The 22254-nt window shown below is 43.1% G+C and overlaps 1 protein-coding gene across 1 annotated transcript in view; it reads right to left on the minus strand.

Annotated features, from left to right (window-relative positions):
- cacna1ha (calcium channel, voltage-dependent, T type, alpha 1H subunit a) overlaps positions 1 to 22254 on the minus strand; it is a 234478-nt gene that overhangs the window by 88675 nt on the left and 123549 nt on the right. Inside the window, exons 11-15 of the mRNA XM_063219242.1 lie at positions 15773 to 15924; positions 14333 to 14518; positions 13074 to 13191; positions 10713 to 10868; positions 7503 to 7593 (exon numbers count right to left, since the gene is read on the minus strand). Coding sequence (XP_063075312.1) covers positions 7503 to 7593; positions 10713 to 10868; positions 13074 to 13191; positions 14333 to 14518; positions 15773 to 15924 — 703 coding nt within the window. The remainder of the gene's footprint in view (positions 1 to 7502; positions 7594 to 10712; positions 10869 to 13073; positions 13192 to 14332; positions 14519 to 15772; positions 15925 to 22254) is intronic.

Below are 22254 nucleotides of genomic sequence, written 5' to 3' on the forward strand. Positions count from 1 at the left end.
ATTTCATTTATTTGCTAATGTCCATTTTATTATTTTGATTACCGTATGCTGCATTTGAATGGAAGAACATTATTATTCTTCATTGGGGTTGCATACAGTTTTCTCTGTGGTTACTTAATTGTTTATGCAAGATGGACATTTGACATGAACATTATGGGACTTCCAATTTGTTTAGCATGTGATTAATTAAGGGATATCACATGTAGTTTGGTTCAATTATGTTGTAATTTTACAAGTGTTCTATGTTGGTTGGCAACGGTTGTAAAGTCTGTAACAAGTCTTCTGGCAACATCAGCAGTGCGGAGTGCAAGCAAAAGTATTACGCAGCTGCTTTGATACCTTCAGCATCTTGAGAGTCGAGAGAGTTGTCTAGGATCGCTCCATGTTTTGCTAAAAGGAAATAACAGATTGGAGACTCAACTCTGGATTGCTGCCCATGTGAGCTTTCACACACACACACACACACACACACACACACACACACACACACACACACACACACACACACACACACACACACACACACACACACACACACACACACACACACACACACACACACACACACACACACACACACGGTTGTGATGGGAAGGATAAGAGTGGTTCATCACATGTGCCATAGTTGAGTGGTACACAGCAAAAAAAGTCAAAAACTGAAAGTGTCCAAAGTGCCCAGGTGTCCCAAAAATGTCAGTATTAAGTCCAGGAAGACGTCAGGGTGAAGTACCACTTGGGAAGTATCACCGGGAATCCACATGTTGATTATGCAGTCCAGTCACCTATGATGATCTCTTTCTGGGTGTCCTTCTGTGTGGTGTTGAACAACTGGATGGCCCTGGGGACAAAGGACCTCCATAGCCTGTCTGTCCTGCAGGGGATGGCGTGCAATCTACAGCTGAACAGGCTTCTCTGTTTGTCAAAGACTGGGTGCAGGGGACGATTAGGGCCCAAGCACCGGAGGGTGCGAGGCCCTATTGTTCTTGCTCGGATTATTATTATTATTTCGCTTCTTCTTCTTCTTCTTTTTGCTCGTTGTTCGGGTCCGCCATTTTGTCTGAGAAACATTTGGTGGTACGCAATTTGGCATGGTGGTCGGACATGGCGACCGCTACTCAGAACCAGAATTAAGGGTCCTCACCCCCAACCCTCTAGCGCCACCAGCAGGCCAAAATTTCAGGGACATTTCTGCTTGTAACTTTTGAACCGCTGGGCCAATTTTCGAAAACTTGGTATCCCTGGAATCCTTGGGCTGAGACGAATCCAGCGCACCCTGTGACGTCATTTTCCACCTGGATAGTTTTCCCGCCATTTTGAATTTTGTGAAAATCAATAAAATCGCTATTTCTCCCTCAATTTTTGATCCATCTTTCTGAAAATCGGTATATAGTATCTTTGGACTGAGCTTTACAAAAGTTATCGAGTGGATTTTGCGGAAATGCTTTCGTTTGGACGTGACAGCCAATCAAAAACGGCCTAAAAATCGATTAAAACTCGCCAAACAGGAAGTGAAGTCATATCTTGGGAACCCATCGTCACAATGTTCTGTAAATTATCACAGACATATCCGTCTATACTTGCCTGGTTAACACCAGACCTAATCACAAGTGAGATTAGGTCTGGGGAGTTGCCTATATTAATTTCCATAGGTGGCAGAATTCTTGGCTATTATGACACACTGCCCTGCTCTCTGATTGGGCAGAGAAACTGTTAAGGTCGGAATGCTTGGCCATTATGACACAGGTACCATGATCTTGTACGTTATGAGTCATCCTCGCCATACTGTCTTTCAGATCGAAACGATTGTGTAGAACTAAAGGCAGTATGGGAGTTCCCAGGCTACGTCTATACCATGACCCACCACAAAAAAATCAGGTCACTAGCTTAAACTCTCTAGCGCCACCAGCAGGTCAAAGTTTTAGCTACATTTCTAGCTGTAACTTTTGAACCGCACGCTCAATTTTAAATCCAGTGGTACCGTTGAAATCCTTGGGCCAAGACGAATCCAACGAACCATATGACATCATATCCGCCATTATAGAATGTCCGCCATTTTGGATTAAGTTGCCATACAGGAAGTGACGTCATATCTTGGGAACCCATGGTCAGAACCATCTGTAAATTGTAACAGATATCCGTGACCACCCCATGACCCCCCACAAGAAATATCAGGTCGATAGCTCAAACACTCTAGCGCCACCACCCAACAGCAGGGCAAAGTTTTAGCTACATTTCTGCCAGTAACTTTTGAACCGCATGCTCAATTTTAATTCTAGTGGTAGCGTTGAAATCCTTGGGCCAAGACGAATCCAACGAACCCCATGACATCATACCCGCATTTTCAGAATGTCCGCCATTTTGGATTTGGTGAAAATCGATAACGTGGTCCTAATCCTTCAAATTCGGTCTGATTTTCTCAAAACTTGATACATATGATTTCAGGACCACTCTGAAGAGATTTGTGAAAGGGTTTTATTACATCTTTTACGGTTTGGCCAAGACAGCCAATCAAAATCCTCCTAACATCCCCAAACAGGAAGTGAAGTCATATCTTAGCAACCCATAGTAAGAATCTTTTGTGAATTGTCACACACATTCTCATTGTCCCATGACTTCCCACAAGAACTTCCAGGTCCCAATTTCTGCTTGTAAAACTTACATGGCATGGTTGTTCAGTATGGTGCATTTACAAATCCAAAAATGTCAGACTCAATAGAACCCCCTGCAGAGACCTGTCCGAAGCTGGCATATGTGATTGCAGTGGCTACCAAGTGCCGTGCCACCATGTTTTAGGCGAATGAATTGCTATAAATGTGGAAATTAAAACATTTTGCATGTGTCTATATGATTGAAATGGCAATGCAAAGGGATACAGAGAGGGGAAGTGGACAAGATAGCGGTGCTAAGACAATGACGCCTTCTCCTTCCTCATACCTGTCAGAAAATTGTTACACTTCATCCGTTTTTCACAGGTAGGGGTGTATTAGGGCAGGGCGATGTGCCATGCCCCCTGGGCCGTAGGTGCGAGGGCCCGCCAAGGCTGCTCGCAGCTTTAATTGTAATTGTCCTTTATCACCCGGCTGAGCAGGTGTCCTTTATTCCCCGGTAGCAGGACACCTATGATGTTGTGCTGGCATCTAAGTTGCTTCTTCTCTAACTTTCTGGCGAAATGCCGTTACTAATTCTATCGCATCTGGTTGTCTAGTCAAGACTGCGTCGTTAATTCTAACGCATCTGGTTGTCTAGTCAAGACCCCGTTACTAATTCTATCGCATCTGGTTGTCAAGTCAAAAACCCAGTCGTCAATTCTATCGCATTTGGTTGCCAAGTCACCCCAACGTTCTGCGCGACTCCTTACATGCCTCCGATAGAGGCGCGTCTCACTAGATTAGGAAGTGGTGCCCATACAGCAACGCACCAAGCGCAGTGGTTAATCTACTCTTTCACGAAGCCTTAGATCAACATATCAATAAATTAATTATTCAATTCTGGTAACCGGGTGATAAGCTGAACAGCGGCCTTCGAGGTGTCCCGATATCAAGGGAAAATGGACTTGGCAAAGCGAACAGCCCTTCTGTTAGAACGCTCCGCCTTGTCCATTATTTCCCTTTATATTGGGACACCTCATCAGCCGCTATTCCATACTTCTACTCCATGGTGTTCAGCTGCAGCTGGTTGGTACGGCACCAACTGATGAATTTCTCCACCAGTCCCCTGCACTCCCCCTCCTGCCCATCTTTAATACATCCCACAATGGCTGTGTCATCTGAGAACTTTTGCAAGTGGCAGCTATCTGAGTTGTACTTGAAGTCGGTGGTGTAGAGGGTGAACAACACCGGGGAGAGTACTGTTCCCTCTGGAGCTCCGGTGCTACTGACCACAGTCCGTGATGTGAGGTCACCCAGTCTGACGAACTGAGGTAGTCTGTAATCCAGGTCACCAGCACTGTTATACTCCCATCTGCAGCAGTTTGTCTCTCAACAGGAGTGGCTGGATAGTGATGAAGGCACTGGAGAAATCAAAAGAACATGATTCTCACGGGCCTGCCTCCTTTGTCCAGATAGAGGATAGCATCCTCTACTCCAGCATTCTCCTGGTAAGCAAACTGTAGGGGTCCAGTGCATGGCAAACCTGAGGCCGGTTGCACCAACTGTCTTACGACCGGTCCTAAGAGAAAGTGGTCGTAACTCAACGTTTCAAGACCACTCAGAAAGTTACGCCCGTTGCACCAGCGGGTCTTAAGCCTTCTCCTGGCTAAGACTGGGCGGGGGGTAGGCGTAAGTGTTTAGACCTCGCCAAATTTCTGTAGTTACGACGAGTGTAGCGAGTGTAGCCTTCGGGCGAGTGAGAGAGGCAGAGAGAGAGAGCAGCACAACACGCAAGGGATAGCCATTTGAGACACTACGCGCTGGCATTGATTGTTTGTTGGATTAACTATTGGGCTGCCATGTAGCCATCCACACTACTAGATAGATTCTCTAACTCTAAATAATAAAAAAAACTTGGATGACAGCGTGCAGGGATGACGAGACAGCCACGGTATTAAATCAAATATCATGCCGGTTCGAAGCCCTGCTCAATAGGTTCATAGGGTCAAGTCAGTTGCCCTCAGTCACATTCACATTCTCATTTACCTATGCATTTGGCCTGCATATGCTGTAGTCAGTAGTCCGCATCCTCCTGTCCTCCTTCTGGAGTTTAGTCGCCCAACTGGCAGAGATCTCACTGACTCACCTAGAACCGTCCGAATGTCCACTAACTGAAATGCCTATTCTGAACAGCAGCCATGTGAAAACTTTAAAAGAAACACACATTTCTTTAGCCCCTGGATCCCTGCATAGTTGTATTGGGAAAAAAGCTTGGTTGGCTCAAAGACTTCAAAGCAATTGCTAACGAGCAGCGTGAGACAAGTATGCAGAGACTAATGATGCTGCTGATGAAATGAGAGGTCCTTATTACCGAGCAGCTAAAGGAGGAGGACATTTGTTATGGTAGGACGGCTCTAATGGTCTACACAACAGCCATTACACCTTAGGGACGACACTCAGGATCAAACACCAACACATCGGGTTATAGGTTGTATCTTTATCACATACAATGCTGTACCACACTTCACTTGTCACGGTTGAAGGTACTGTTAAGCAGAACCTCTTTTCACCTTTTTCAGTATGATCTAGTCCATTTTTCTGAATATGTGTAGGAAATATGTTATCTCTTTTTCCAAAAACAAAACTATTCTTTTGGACAAGGGTGAAAACAAAAAACAAATATCCTAAAAAGAAAGGAATCATGCACAGTGATTTGCAAGCATAGTCTATTCATTATGGTGGTGCTTGTATTCTGCTCAACTACCTCATTCCTGGCAAAGTGTTTGCGCAGTGCAGTGCAATGCCTTGCATTCTATATTTATTTGTGTGTGTGTGTGTGTGTGTGTGTGTGTGTGTGTGTGTGTGTGTGTGTGTGTGTGTGTGTGTGTGTGTGTGTGTGTGTGTGTGTGTGTGTGTGTGTGTGTGTGTGTGTGTGTGTGTGTGTGTGTGTGTGTGTGTGTGTGTGTGTACGCATGTGTGTGTTCCTGCCTGTTCTCAGCACATCTCTTCATGCTGTGCAGCAACCTGCACCAGACAGACGGGACTTGTTTCATAACAACCTCTCCACTTAACTGCTGCTGAAGCATTTTTGTGTGCTTGTGTATGTGGGCATTTGTGTGTGTGTGTGTGTGTGTGTGTGTGTGTGTGTGTGTGTGTGTGTGTGTGTGTGTGTGTGTGTGTGTGTGTGTGTGTGTGTGTGTGTGTGTGTGTGTGTGTGTGTGTGTGTGTGTGTGTGTGTGTGTGTGTTGTCACGATACCAATATTTTGGTACCGGTACTGGTACCAACATGTATTCCGTTACTTTTTGGTACTTTAAAAAAAAGCAATGTGACATCCTGTAATGCAGTACTTTACCAGTTCCCACAAATCAGGACGTTCTCAATACACCTAATAACACTGTCATAATAGGCTACTGCACTGAAACGGCAGGGTTTTTTTGTGAAAATGACGCAAAATACAAGAACATGAGTGGATATTTGGATAACACGGATCATATCAAGTTACTTTAAAGGGACACTGTGTGAGATTTTTAGCTATTTATTTCTAGAATTCATGCTGCCCATTCACTAATGTTACCTTTTTCATGAATACTGACCACCACCATCAAATTCTAAGTATTCAGTATGACTGGAAAAATTGCACTTTTCATACATGAAAAGGGGGATCTTCTCCATGGTCCGCCATTTTGAATTTCCAAAAATAGCCATTTTAGCTGCAAAAATGACTGTACTTGGATCTTACTAGAAAATATTTGTTCATTACTTAGTAAACTTTCATGTAAAGATCAAATTTGGCAATAGGCAGCCCACTTTCAATGAGCAGCATAGTTGCAGTACCTTTTTTGACCATTTCCTGCACAGTGTCCCTTTAAATTCAAATGTTCAATAATGGACTGTTGATGAATATGCAGTGAATTATTTCTCGCACATTTGCTTGTTTTCACTGCTTTAATGGCAGATTTGACCCAAAACCCCAACTCAATAGCCACTAATTGCTGTTAAGCAGCACTTCAGGGGTTAATTTAAAACTCACGCTGCTCCAATAAGCAGCCTCTCTCTGTCACACACACACACACACACACACATACACACACACACACACACACACACACACACACACACACACACACACACACACACACACACACACACACACACACACACACAGGGAAGGCACTGGGAATACACCATTGGAAATTGCACTATCCGCTCTGCACATGTGCACCACACTGGGCTGCACTATCTGTTCTGCGTACGTGCGACTGTATTTCGCCAAAAGCCGGTCTGTAAGATTTGTTTTATTCAAGTGATTTTATGACGGTTTATTAATACACATAATAATATAGATGAAATAGACCTCTATATGGGAAATACTCGTAATATTGTAAAGGTGGTATGAGGAAAATACTCAGAAGTGTCATTTTCTTGGATTTATTAACAAGTTTAAGATTAACAGCTAACGCTGTTATTAACAGCTTGTGGCCGTTCGCCTAAGATATTGATCAGACGTTGGTGTGAAGTGCGTTTTGGCAGTTGGTCTCGACAGATAGCTTACAATTCATAATAAAACATGGAAAATTAATCATAGACTTTCTGAGTAGGCTAATTCAGTGTGTGCTTCCAACATAACAAATCTGGACCTCTTATGGGTGTTTCTGTGTGAGTGTTTTAAGTTTGTGTGCATTTCAGCATGGATGTTGTTGCAGAGAGACAAAGACAGAGAAAGAGAGAGAGAGAGACTGAGAGAGAGAGAGAGAGAGAGAGAGAGAGAGAGAGAGAGAGAGAGAGAGAGAGAGAGAGAGAGAGGGGAAGAAAGAGTAAAGTAATGCACAGTGCACAGGGTTCTGATATGCCAAGAAGCAGGGGTCCTAACAAGTGCAAAAGAGAAGGAGGATGGGATTGGTGGGATGCTCACCTCTGTCTCGAAGCTCTCCCACTCGCTCTTCCTCTTCGAAATTCGAAGACCTCTTCTCCTCGTCTTCATCTGACTTCTCACAGGCATCCCCCTGTGAATAACAAACACACCCAGACACGCACGCACACACACGCACGCACGCACGCACACACGCAAGCACGAACGCACGCACGCACACACACACACACACACACACACACACACACACACACACACACACACACACACACACACACACACACACACACACACACACACACACACACACACACACACACACACACACACACACACACACACAGAATGAGCCCATTCATGTATATAGAAAACGATACATCCTTGCCACAGTATGTGAGGATAGAGAACGTTATGGAGCTTAGGAGGTATTCTACTCTAAATGCGCTAATTCTACTTATCTACCGTAGAGCGAGCTTTTATCTAACGATGAAACAACAGTGTTAACCCTTTGAGGAGTAAGGGATTTCTAGAAGTTCTTCTAGAATTTTACTGGAACACTCTACAGCTCCTATAGACGTCTGTGTTAAAAATCTTGCAAAGACATTATGACATCATAATGAGAACTCAAAATTTGGGCAAAATTCTAATCACATATTTGTGATGGTACTCCTCAAAGGGTTAATTCTATCTTCATCTGCTGTGCTTTTTTTAAATAAGATGCGGGGCTTATAAGACTATGGGGTTATTCTATTCTGAGGAGGGTGGTGTGGAGCTAATCTATGATGGCTGTGCAGTTGTCCTATTCTGAGGAGGACAGTTTGGTATCCAGTCCTAAAGAGAAGGAGAGGGTTATGTAGTTATTCGATTTTGTGGAGGACGCAGTGCAGCTTTTCTATTCTGAGGAGGAGGAGGGTATGGAGTTGTCCTATCCCAAAGAATACGAAGGCTATGTTATTCTATTCTGAGAGGAGACTATGGAGCTGTTCTATTCTGAGGAGGATGCAGCCAAGCAAGACTGCTGAAGGAGTCAGAGGCAGCGGCTACAGTGTAGTAGTCATGCTCCCTGGCCTCAGCATCCCCATGGCACACATACAGTCAGGTCCACCAAAGCTGTCAGCAGCCCGGCATACAATACACGCAATACAATACACGTCTCACACGCACGCATGCACGCACGCACGCACGCACGCACGCACAAACACACACACACACACACACACACACACACACACACACACACACACACACACACACACACACACACACACACACACACACACACACACACACACACAAACACACACACACACACACACCTCTTACGAAAATCAACCATGGTATATCATGGTTACTCTAAGTACTCTGAACCAGTCTCACTATGGCTTATCCATGTTTTTGGGGGGTAACCATGAAAAACGTAGTTCCTGACTAACCATGAATCATGGTTATTCATGGCTTTCATGTTTTTTTCCAACATGGTTTGTGTCTATGGTTACACACCATACTCAAAAACCATGGTTAAGTTTCATGGTTACCCAAAAAAACATGATCACTTGTTCGCAGCCGTGGTGTAATGGTTAGGGAGTTGGACTGAAGATCACAGAGTTGCAGGTTCAAATCCCATCCTTACCTCTCCATACACCTCCATATATGGCTGAAGTGCCCTTGAACAAGGCACTGAACCCCTGATTGCTCCAAAGACTGTCACCAATGTGTGCATGGGATAAAAAAAGCAACTAAGCGTAATTTAGTGAATAATTATAAATCGTGGTAAAAGCATGGTTAAAAACCATAAAACCATAAAACTAAAAAAAAACATGAAAACCATGGTTTACCATGGTCGATTTTCTTAAAAGACATACACACACACACACACACACACACACACACACACACACACACACACACACACACCTCAATGACCCGAGGTTTCTCTATGAAAGCAGACAAAGTGCTTGATCCCCAAAGTGTGGCCCTGACCCAGAAAGGCTACGGACATCACACTACCACACCAATTACAAAGCAGCTGTCCCCTTGCCAATCAATCACAAGCGGTGAATAAATATGCAACTCTGTGTGTGTGTGTGTGTGTGTGTGTGTGTGTGTGTGTGTGTGTGTGTGTGTGTGTGTGTGTGTGTGTGTGTGTGTGTGTGTGTGTGTGTGTGTGTGTTGGGGGGCAAGGTTCTCGGGGGATGGAGGTGCAAGGCAGGATGGGATGAGAAGAGCGTCCGCCTCTATCTGTGGGGTTTGTGTCAGCTGATGGATGGTGGCGGTGGTGACAGTGATAGTCGTGGTGGCAACAGCAGTGAGTGTGTGTCGGACTGCTACGACAGGTGCCGGCTAAACATTTATCATGGGCACACAGACACCGCTGACAGAAGAGGTGTCGCCACACACACACTCAGGGGTGACACATGCGCATACATTGCCGCCGCACCACACACACATATGCACGCTAGCACACACACACACACACACACACACACATATGCACACAGGCTTGCACACATGCACGCACACACGCACACGCACGCACGCACGCACGCACACACACACACGCACGCACCGTGAGCGCGCACACACACACACACACACACACAGTCTGCACTGTAATGTTCACACAAAGATCCTATCCTATCAAAATTGAATTGTGCTGATGTAGGAGTGACTGAAAAAAATGTGTTGCAATACAATACAAAAATTCCAGTGCCCTTTCTTCAGGATGTGCTTTAAATATAGATATCCCTTCATCTCACATTTTGAGAGGTACATACCAACCAAATGGATATTGTACGAGGAGAATATGAGAACTGGGAAAAAGCAATTGGACTTAAAGGTCTAATGTCAGTTTTGCACCTGGCAGAGGGAGGGATTAATTTTCTCTTTTGTTGCTGGAACTCTATATTTACCTACACTCTCCAACAAAGGTGAAGTGCAGTAACTATACATACAGTACTTGGTCAAAATTAGGTTTAGACTTCCAAATGTGGTGTTATGTCAAATTTCCATTATTTTCTTTTCTATTCTTTTGTAGTCTGTTTTTTGTTTCTTAAAGGGTAAGACTGCTGCAAATTGATGAATCAAAAGATCATCCTCATTGCTACACGGTCTACTCCTATTGCCACTTTTATGGATCTTAAAGGGGCTCCAGGTAGGATTAAAAGTTTAATTAATCACGGTCCGCTGTGTGAGTGTGCATGTGCATGTATGCATGCATTTGAATGTGTTATGCTGCTGCCTTGATGTAGTTACCTCAGCCTGAAAGCCCTCGACTAAGATGGCCACCAGCAGGTTGAAGAGCACATAGTTCCCGAAGGTCATGAGAGCGACGAAGTAGAGTGCGGCCCAAGGCGTGGTGGAGGCCATGCCGTTATACAGCACCACGTTCCAGTCCTCTTGGGTCAAGATCTGAACGGGCACACAGAAGAACACTTCAGAATTAACAAGTAATTGCAGTATACATTACATCACATTACCCTTAGTTGACACTTTTATCCAAAGCGACTTAGAGTTATTTACAGCGTATTGGTTACAGTCCCTGGAGCAACGTGAGGTTAGCTGCCTTACTTAAGGGCACTTCAGCCATGGATGCAGGTGTAGGGAGAGGTAAGGGTGGGATCCGAGCCTGCTGCAACCCTGTGATCTTAAGATCACCTCTCCCAACTATTAGGCCACGGCTGCCCTATATGCCACATCAGTAAACCGTTACACGGCGCTACATCGTTGTCCTTCTTTGTCAGGGTCTGAACAAACACAGTGAAGAAAGAACGGCTTCAGAATATATTCACACCTGATTGTACCACACCAGTAAGCCATTAAACGGCACCTAGTTCTCCTCTATCAGGCCCTTAACAAGATGGCATGGGAAGAGAAAAAAGGAACCCTGTTCGCCTCTTCTCTCATTCTTAAATTCTAAAGATCACTCTGCCGCACCACCGGTGCAGCGTGTGCTAATTAGTTGAAACTGGTATGCCCGACAACAAAACAACCAATTTTCTGATTGGCTGAATAGCGTGGTAACTGGACAACCACTCTGAACACAGAGGCGCTCTGACCTATGGCTGATGTGTCTGTGGATAGGTTGAAGGAATTTATGTTTGGCAATTGGAGAAGTTGTCAAAATCTCAGTATGAGAAATGCCATGTGTGTGGCGTGTGAACTCTTTGAAATGCGTGTTCACACTCAGAGAGACAGAGAGTGAGACTTGAGAACACTGCCGTACCTCAATGTGTTACCAGTAAAAAAACAACATACTGTGATCAAAACAGTCCAGTCCATTTAGACCAGAATCAATCCATTTGGGTCACGGAAATATTCTTAATTCCAAAAGGAGGTCCCCGCCAAAAAAGTTTGGGAGCCACTGGTGTAATGTACGACAGAAGAGGCAGAGCTGAAGAGAGGTCCCTAAACTGAGCTGCTTCATCTGATTACAGCCTTGTATCATCAGCAGTATTGGGGATATTGCCTTGTTCCAATGGGACCACAGGGAGGAAATTCATACTCTAGTCCCATCTCCACTGCCATATGTCACAGTCACAAAATGCAATTTTATGACGCCATGATACAGTAGGTCAGATAAGTCTCCTACAAGTCCCACAACTTCAACGCCTACTTCATGCCCATGATAAGACATGGCGGGTGGGGGATGGGGGGTGGAGGGGGGATTCAAAGAGTCAGGTAAAAGAGCTGAGTTAGGGGGACAGGAAAATCCTATTAGGACATTTAAGACGATCATCACTGCATGAACTCACTGCTTTATTGAGATATCTGTAAAAACCAGAATCAGAAAATAAAACTCTCACTGGGCTTGGGTTTTCAGCTACAAATACAGTAGAGAGAGAGAGAGAGAGAGAGAGAGAGAGAGAGAGAGAGAGAGAGAGAGAGAGAGAGAGAGAGAGAGAGAGAGAGAGAGAGAGAGAGAGAGAGAGAGAGAGAGAGAGAGAGAGAGAGAGAGAGAGAGAGAGAGAGAGAGAGATTACAGGGAGTCACAACCACGGTATAGATGAAGGGAAAGAGACTGAATGTAATGGTTACTGTACAACATGATGGCAAATGGATGCTATGGATTCAGTGGTGAAAAGCGTGATGTTGGATGGAGCCAGCAAAGTGGTTCAAATACTTTGTAGATGGGTGGGTAATAGTTACATGGTCAAGATAAAAAAAAAACGTGTTAAGTAGTCGTGTGCTAATTACTAAGATTAAAAGGGTGAAAATGGTGGGAAAAAAAAACAAATCCTATGTTATGGATCCAACATCAGAAAAGTTCCAGATGTACAATGGTGGTGAACAGGAGCATGCAGGGCTGATCTGGGGCCAAAAACCAAGATCTTTTGGCATAGAGCAGCCCCTCGCACAGCCCCTGCCTTTCTACAATACATTCACTCAGTCCACTGTCTAATTTTAAGACAGGCCAATGGGTTGGCCCATCTAAATTCAGGGCTGGTCTCAAACAAAAAACAACAGCATTGGCCCCTGGGGACTGACGGCCCACCGGGAAAATGCCCTGTATGCCAGATTACCAGTCCAGCCCTTTAAGCATGTATGCTTATAGATTTGCAGATGACAAGGGGTGATCAGGGTTCGGTGGCGCTGGGAGAAGCCATTGGGTCTGACCTGAAACACAGTGACGATGGCCCAGAGCAGAGAATCAAAGTTCTTCCGGTCCGTAATGGTGTCCCCAGTTTCCGTGACCCGGCTGAACTTGCATCCAAACAGATGCATTCCAAGAATACTGTGACAGGAAAATAAACCAAACAAACAAACACAATCAACAAATCAGCTGCTTGCATGACTTTCAGGGTGGGAATGATTGTGCTCTGCAACAGACATTCATGCCAAATAAAGGGCATTATCAGATGAGTTGATGCCCACCATCGCTCAGCACACATAGCATAGCTACAGTATAAATGACATTATGGGTATGCAGATTGGGATATTTAGCTGCGATTTTGGCTGGATATTTAGCGGCTACTTAGCTGCAACACACACAATCATACAGTGTGCACACAAGCCAACACACACCAAACACACATTAAAATAGGCCTATAAACAAAGTTTTAGGTATGTTAGGTATGGTATTTGCATACTAATGGGAGAAATAGCAGTAGCAATGGCAATAGAAATGTTATAGCACATTATCAAACCATAGTCATGTTGCTTGAGAGGAAAGAACAAAAGAAGAGAGAGTAGAAAATATAAAAAGTAAGACTTTAGATGCACCTAATCAAAGTCAGATGGAAAATAAAGTTTTTAATTTCTTTTTAAAGGGTAGTTGTTACTTCAACAGGAAGCCAGTTCCAGAATTTGCAGCATAATGGCTCACCCTGTTTGGATTTTACCCTAGGCAAAACCAGTAGAGGAGACTCTGAAGACATATTTTAGAACGATATTGCTCTAGCATACAGTAGCTGAAATATATTTGGGCATAGGTCATTGGTTGACTTCTAAACTTCACTGAGAGCCAGTGCAATGGAGTGATATGATATCTTTTCTTTGTTTTGATTAGAATTCTAGCAGGACATTCTGTATTAGTTGCACCTGCCTGAGTGGCTTTTGGCGATGGCTTATAAGTAAGGTATTGCACGCTTGTTAGTGCAGTATGTTTGCTTCATTACATTATGACTTTCATATAGCTTTTATGTGCAATACACAGTGCCGGCAGATACACAGACACAAACCACCATTCTGGATCACACACCTGCCCATCAACTCACCCACAGTCATGCCCATGCACGCACGCACGCACGCACACACACACGCACACACGCAACCACACACGCAAACCTCAGGAGCATGAGGAGCAAACAAAGTGGCCACATTCTCTCTGTCTCTCTCTTTCTCTCTCTCACGCAGGCACACAGACGCACACAAACCTGAATGTGAAAATGAAGAGCATGAGTAACATGCAGAAGGTGGCCACGTTGTCCATGGTCTTCATCAGAACCACCAGCTGTCTCCGCAGGGCCGGAAGGAACCGCACCAGCTTTAGAACCCGCAGAAGCCGGAACGTACGCAGGACCGACAGGCCCCCGTCTCCACCGTCCATGATCTCCCACACACTAGACAACAAAGGACAGAGGAATATTAAATACAAGCACACACATGCTGCTCATGCATACGCACACGCACACGCACACGCACACGCACACGCATAGGTGTGCACACACAAAGTCAACGTCCAGCCAATCGTATTCTCAACTAACACTGAATACATTTTATGCCTCACCATACATCCATACACACACACGCGCACGCACACACACACACACAAACACACACACACAAACGCACGCACGCACGCCCACTTCATGAATCCATCACACAGGCTTTGCATGCGGTCCTCCAAGGTTGGCAAGTTTTCCTGGCAAAATGACGAGATCAGTATACTGTATCATAACTACACAAAGGACACTCTGATGGTATGTGTGAGTTTGCACACGGGCATACATGCGTGTGTGTGTGTGTGTGTGTGTGTGTGTGTGTGTGTGTGTGTGTGTGTGTGTGTGTGTGTGTGTGTGTGTGTGTGTGTGTGTGTGTGTGTGTGTGTGTGTGTGTGTGTGTGTGTGTGTGTGTGTGTGTGTGTGTGTGTGTGTGTGCCCATTGCCCCCTCTCTAACCCTGCAGGTGTGTTCCATGTCACTCCACATCAGTTGCTCTGGGCTCATAAATCAACAAGGCACAGCGCGCACACACACACACACACACACACACACACACACACACACACACACACACACACACACACACACACACACACACACACACACACACACACACACACACACACGCTGTGTTCATAAATCAACAAACAACGTACACCAAGCCTGAAGCACAGGGGTTAGCAGCATCTCCCTCAGAAGGAGGCCAGTGGCACCATTATCCTTAACAACTTCATGCATTTATTCATTCATTTATTCATTACATGTTTATTGTGTAAATTGTATTATAAAATACATGCCCATCTATTTATAAGAACAAGGACAGAGCCAAGCTTGAATAGTGTCATTGAAGCAGGTCATCCTAAACAAGCGGCATCTTGCATCTGTTTTATCAAACAACAAATCTTCACACAATGCGGTTCATTCCTTGCCATAAATTTAACAAAACTACTGTCTGAAAGAGCCAGCAAAAAAGCAAAGTTGGCCACACTTAATTTTACTGCTCAATGTAACATTAGAAAGCTACAGTGTAACAAAATGTGTAACATAGGCCTACAGTATAGAACATACAAAAATGTTTAGCCAAAATTTGAATCACATATACAGTATATGTGATGGTACTTCTTAAGGCATAAAATGTACATGAAACACTCACCTAATGACGACGATAATTCCATCAAAGATGTTATAGGGGTTCTTAATGTAGCCAAAGACTCCGAAAGCCAGGACCTTAAACACCATCTCCAGCACAAACATGCTGGTGAAGACGATGTTGCTGATCTCCAAGATCTCCGTCAGTGCCTTCGGCTGCACATGTGGACATAGAAACACATACAGGAAGATATAAGCACAAGTTGCATTGCAAAAACTGATTTTCAAGAAAATTGATTGATTTACATATATTCCTCACCAAGGAAAATGAAATCCATACCCCAATTTTTCTTTACCTTGTTTTCTTTATTCACATGGAACAACTCAAATTTTATTTTATAATAAAGCTTCGTTCACTCTTGTGGAACTGAAAGCATAATTTCGTTTGTATTAAAGTGCCTTGGTCTTGGCCTTGGCCTTGTGCATTAGTATAAGAGTGATTCTATGATTCGACTGCGCTTTTGGCAAAAGCAAAATGTCAATTATCAGGGTTTTTTTTTCAACTAAATGACCTAGATGTTTACATAGTGTATATATTTAAGTTTCCAAACAAACAAATTGCCAAGCTTAATCTTAAATCATTTGATACTCTAATGTTAGGGCAGTCATGGGTGAGCGGTGACCGGTTACGGCGTCAGACTTGCATCCCAGAGGTAGCCGGTTCGACTCCCGACCCGCTAGGTTGGTGGGGGGAGTAATCAACCAGTGCTCTCCCCCATCCTCCTCCATGATTGAGGTACCCTGAGCATGGTACCGTCCCACCGCACTGCTCCCCATGGGGCGCCACTGAGGGCTGCCCCCTTGCACGCGTGAGGCATAAATGCAATTTCGTTGTGTGCAGTGTGTGCAGTGTTCACTTGTGTGCTTGTTTAGTGCTGTGTCACAATGACAATGGGCTTTATGAAAGCGAACATTTGCTTGATTATTTTGTCAGCAGTGTTATGGACAAATACTATGTCATTTCAAACATATATAAAAATACTACAGAGTTGAAACAACATACGTTTGAAAGTGCTAATGTCCCTTAACAATAATGTTGTCATTAATCTGTGCAACTGATAGAGAAAATGTGATTGTTGAGCTTCATAAGTAGGATTTTATGATTCACTGTGATACAGATTTTTCATTATAAATCCCTGTAACGTCTGATTTGAATTTAGTCACCCTCCTTACACAAGAGTTCCTTCTCCAGAGATAATCCCTAGTGTCTGTTCATAGGATTTTTCCAACACATAAGGGATCAATAGCACAAAAACACTTTCAAAACAGTCAACCGTGTTACTCAACTCTGTGTTACGGTCAACAGTGCAGGGGAACAAGTCGGCACTTTTATAGGAGAAAAAACAGAGCAGACAAACCCATCTCCCTAGAACACAAATTATTTTGTTTGTTTGTCTGTCAATATGGAGATAAATTGTCAAAACCATACTTCTCCTCAACTGTCATAGCTGTAACACCATTGACGGTAACCCGGCTTGACATTTCAGCCATTTTTATGGTGTTGTGCAAACTGAGGACCTCAGAAGTTCCACCACAACACCTTAATGAATTCATGTATTTGTATGCTTTATCTGTGTTTTTCTACAAGTGATTTCTAATTCAGATTCTTATGAATATGTTGATAACACAGTTGACATTTTCCCGCTATGAGAACATTTTTGTTTTGTCATATTGTGATGATTACTGTGAATCAACATTTGCAATCGTCTTGGGCAAAACAAGTTTCTTTACATGCTAATATGAAGACTGAATCTGACATTTGGAAAACAGGACGGCATGAAAATGCCCAAAACCAGTATTAAATATTCATTCTTGCTGAGGGAAATAATGCCATGTCTACACTTTCTAGATTATATGAAAGATAAATGTGTGCTTATGTCCAAAACATCATGGGATGCAGTTAATAGTTAGTGGAATTGGCAAATAAATCCATGGACTTAAAAGCACAGTCGAATCGTAGAATCACTCATAAACCAACCACATTTTTTATATTCAAGTTTTCAAGTAGATTGCTTTAAATAAAACCTATTTATGTGTATTTTACATCGTGAGTACATATTTTACTTAGGTCACTAAAAACTAAAGTTTCATTTTTTTAATTGATGTTTTTAAGATCAACTATTTTCATAAAGATTTGGAGTTTTGCGTTGACTTCCTGTAGTAGTTACATACTGTACGTACATCATTATGTAAAAGCACTGAAACTTTATTGGCAATCAGTTTCCACGATTTTATGAGTTTGTTTAACATGTTGGGGTTTACATACTGTACACACTCAGAATACTCTACAGAAAACCAAACACACACACACACGCGCACACACACACACGCACACACGCACACACACACACACGCACACACACACACACACGCGCACACACACACACGCACACACGCACACACACTGTGATGACGTTTCCACCAAGGCCAAATGAGGTAGGTGGCAAGTAAGTATCCGACACGCAATCTCAGTTAAGCATGCACGAGAGATGAAATAAAGTTGGTGTTGTTTTAGTCACACGGTCCAGTTGACTATCCAAACTAAACAAATTCAGCATTTTGTCCTACACAAGTTCTGGTCTAAAAACTGTTCCTGCTTACCCTAGCTGCCGAATACAGAGTGAGCTTCCTAACTAAAGTGCTCACATTCACGCCACAGGCACATCCAAGGGGTGTGTTCTGTCACGTGACAGGTAGCCTGGTAAGCAGGTACAGGTGTCCTACATCAAAGCAAATCAGGCAATTATGCCTTTTCCTAACAAAGACTATACAAAAGCTTAGGCCCTATCTTGACAGCATCATTCAAAACATTACACATTAAGGGATACTTTCACCTTCCAAAATAATCAAAACACAAAATGGCTCCTATGCACACACGCACACGCACACGCAAGCGCACACACACACACACACACACACACACACACACACACACACAGACACACAGACACACAGACACACACACACACACACACACACACACACACACACACACACACACACACACACACACACACACACACACACACACACACACACACACCATGGCTCATTAATTTATGAAGGTCAGCTGCATGTCTTAGTCCCACCAGGACCAGACTTCAGTGGTGCACGTAATAACTTCATACTCCTCTGGGCTCCACCACTACAACACCTCTGGGAAACTCAGAAAAGCCATACATCAAAAACCTATGGCACATGTGTAGTCTCCAACGAAAAATAAACAACAACAGCGCAGGCTCTGGAAGACGTCTTTCCTTCATCTGTCTGTTATTGACGTGCAGAATGGAACTGTGAAGAAGCGACTGCCTCCAGAATCAGTCTTGAGCGATCAATAATATTTGGAGAGGCTGTCAGAGCAAAAGCAGGACTGATGCTGCACTATACTCCCCAACATGTTCAATGACCTTAAAATATTATCTAGTGGAAAGGGATTGTCAATAGAGTTTTAGTTCTGTTACACAATATTTTATGTAACTGCTAAATAACCGAGTGACTCTGAAATTGAAAATTTCAAAAACCTCCATTCAATAAGCACATTCTTTGTTTTTATTGACCTAACATATATACGCAAACATGTACCCCATACTCTTAAATACACAGAAACATGATTTTTACATAAAGTAATGTGGTTGAAATGAGTGTAAGTCTTACAGGGTTTTCACAACTGGTAACCTTTAAGTGAACCAAACTCAGTCTTCTTTCTGGTTTTGGTTAGTCAGGCCAAGAGCAATGTAAATATCGTTTCTGATCTCCCGAAAAAATGGGAACTCCACCCACTTTGTCGGACACCAGTCAACCAGTAGCACACCTAGGGATGCGGGTCAAGCATGTGTTTTGGGAAACATTAATTGTTATGGTCTTGGTCAGACCAAGTCTCGAAGATATTTGAAAGTCGATGATAATCAGGCTAGGTCCTGGTAGGCTTTTATGGTGTGTCAATCTTCTTTTTTATCACACCCGGTCCTCTAGAGCCCACCTTAAGTAATTACACCTAGTCACAAGTCTAACTTGTCAGAACTCATAGGCGAACCGAACTGAGACTACGTCAACCAAGGTCTCAGTACGGTTCGCTTCCAAGGGGTCTGAGTACACAGTAAATATTGCTGTGTTAAATCAACACTTCAGGAGTTCATTTAAGTCCAAGTGATGTCAAATGAACTCTCTAAGTGTTAAATGAGCACTGCAGAATTTACTGTGTACGTTGGAGCGTTCACATATGTGGCAAAAATGCTGAGTCACTACTCTGAGTTCTGTTAGGCGGCTGATAGGGACCAGGTGTGAAAACGCTGTTAGATAACAGTAGACACCAAATTAAATGTCTTGAGGAAATAATCTTGAATGTTTTACATAACTGCAACTTAAACCTGTAACATGTCCCACTAACATCAATATATTACGAATGATGCAAATAGCCAACGATATCTATACTGAGAAGAGAGTTTAAGTTTTTAAGTACACTGTCACACATGTGTACACATAGCCTATGTTTAAATCATTTTGAGTATAATTTGATGATTTGAAGATGAAAAGTTGTATGTTTTCCCATTTCAGTCTCAGAGCAGTACAAAAAATGGCTGGTTGGTTTATTAATTGGCAGCATTGGGGAATGCATTGCGGTAGTAAGTGCAAGTTTCAAATGAGTCATGATATGTGCCTGTGTAGAATAATTGGGGAATGAGTGACATGTGTACTTGTTGAGGAGTCAATAAAGTATCATATTTATGGAAATATAGTGTTAATTGTTATGTTAATTGCTTGACAGAGGTACATAGCCCACTTCAGATCTGAGTTACCAAAAACAATGTTTGTGTGTGGTTTTTATGTTGAACAAAGAAAAAAGATGTTAAAATGTACATATTTACCTATTCATACAAATTAGTCACCATTATATATTATAAGTATCTGCAATTTTGTGTAAATTCCAAGTTGATAAATCTGAAAGTACTATTAAAACCAAGTGCAAAATTATTTTTTATTTTTTATTGTCCTTATATACAAGATCAAACAGGGAACTACAGAGACATTTCAAGATATCTGCTTCTTTAACCAGGAAACTAAAATAGGCTATTTCTCTTCAATGATAGAACCACTTGTTCTTCACCTACATTCATGTGAAAAGAAGAAAAAAAAATCAAGGCATCGCCTCTATTTTCAAACAGCAAGCATAGCATTTCTACCATTCATTCAGTCAATATTTTGGGGATAGGGCTTCCTTTAATATCAAATTCACAGCAAAGTTAGCCACAGTACTTCCTGTGTATTCTAGTGCCTTCGAAGGCAAACAATATGTGATTGGATCCTACCTTTGTTTGTAAGAAAGTAGGATTTTTGATTAAACCATCTGGATAGTGGCTGATTACAACAGTGCATTCTGATTGGCAATATCCACCCAGAGCATACACTGACATTCAAACATGATTGACACAAGGGAAAAAAACACCACATCACCATTTCAAGTCCACTAGCTGGCAAGCCAGACTGGAGATTTCAAACAAGGTGAAAGAGTGCCATAGTTCATTATCTGTCTTGGCTGTCTGCTGACTGGTCCGCGTGACTCACTGTCATCGTTTCCCTTTAGCACTTGTGCTCTAATCAATACGGAGAGTCTATACATAAACAACAACAGGCCAGTCAGTGGCGGGGGAACTGGGGGTGGCCTGCTGTTATTTCCCATCAGGTAATGTTTATTGATTACGACTCATTCAAATACATAGTAGGCCTATACTTCTTTTGAAAATCAACTGACCCCTCTACTATTATTTTAACATGTGGAGTACGGTGTTGTAAGGTGTTCAGGTATTTTAGACCCATTTTCAGGCCTTGCACCAGTGGCTCAATCCAAGAGCTTGGTTTGAGTTCACTCACTTTCTTCACTGTGTGTCCCTATCTTTCTCTCTCTGTATATCTCCCCTCATACATACACAGAAATTCACAAGCAAGAAGATGGGATCACGAGGGTGAACAGGAGCTATGATGTGTTTTCTTTTTTGATAATTTTTCTATAGGCACCGGTGAGGGACCTGAACACCTTCTATGTACACCTTACGCATTACGGGCAATCACAAGAATGAATTAAGCATAGTCATAGAGAGCTACAACCGTGTTCAATGACGAAAAAAAAACGAGTAAGGAATATGGGCGTTCATTTCAATACACATCACCAGTAGCATACACAATCAACAACTTCACATCACTGCAGATGCACACTAGATAAGCACACGCAACACTGGCGAGAAGTGACAATCCTCAATGCACTTGTTGCCCACCCAGTGGATTCAGCAGCCACTGCATTGAAGCAACAGGAGTTGACTTTGTAGTGACAGCTTTCAGCCAGAAGGGGGCAACACGATAGACTGCAGTTTTAAATCAGACCATGGTACCAGCAGGATGCGATGCAGGCACTCAGAATGTGATGCATGTCAAGGCATCAAGCGATATTATGGTAAATCTTTAGTGCTTTAGCTTTAGTGTATACGAGAGAGA

This window comes from Engraulis encrasicolus, chromosome 2 (genome assembly GCF_034702125.1).
Source record: "Engraulis encrasicolus isolate BLACKSEA-1 chromosome 2, IST_EnEncr_1.0, whole genome shotgun sequence".
NCBI lineage: Eukaryota > Metazoa > Chordata > Actinopteri > Clupeiformes > Engraulidae > Engraulis > Engraulis encrasicolus.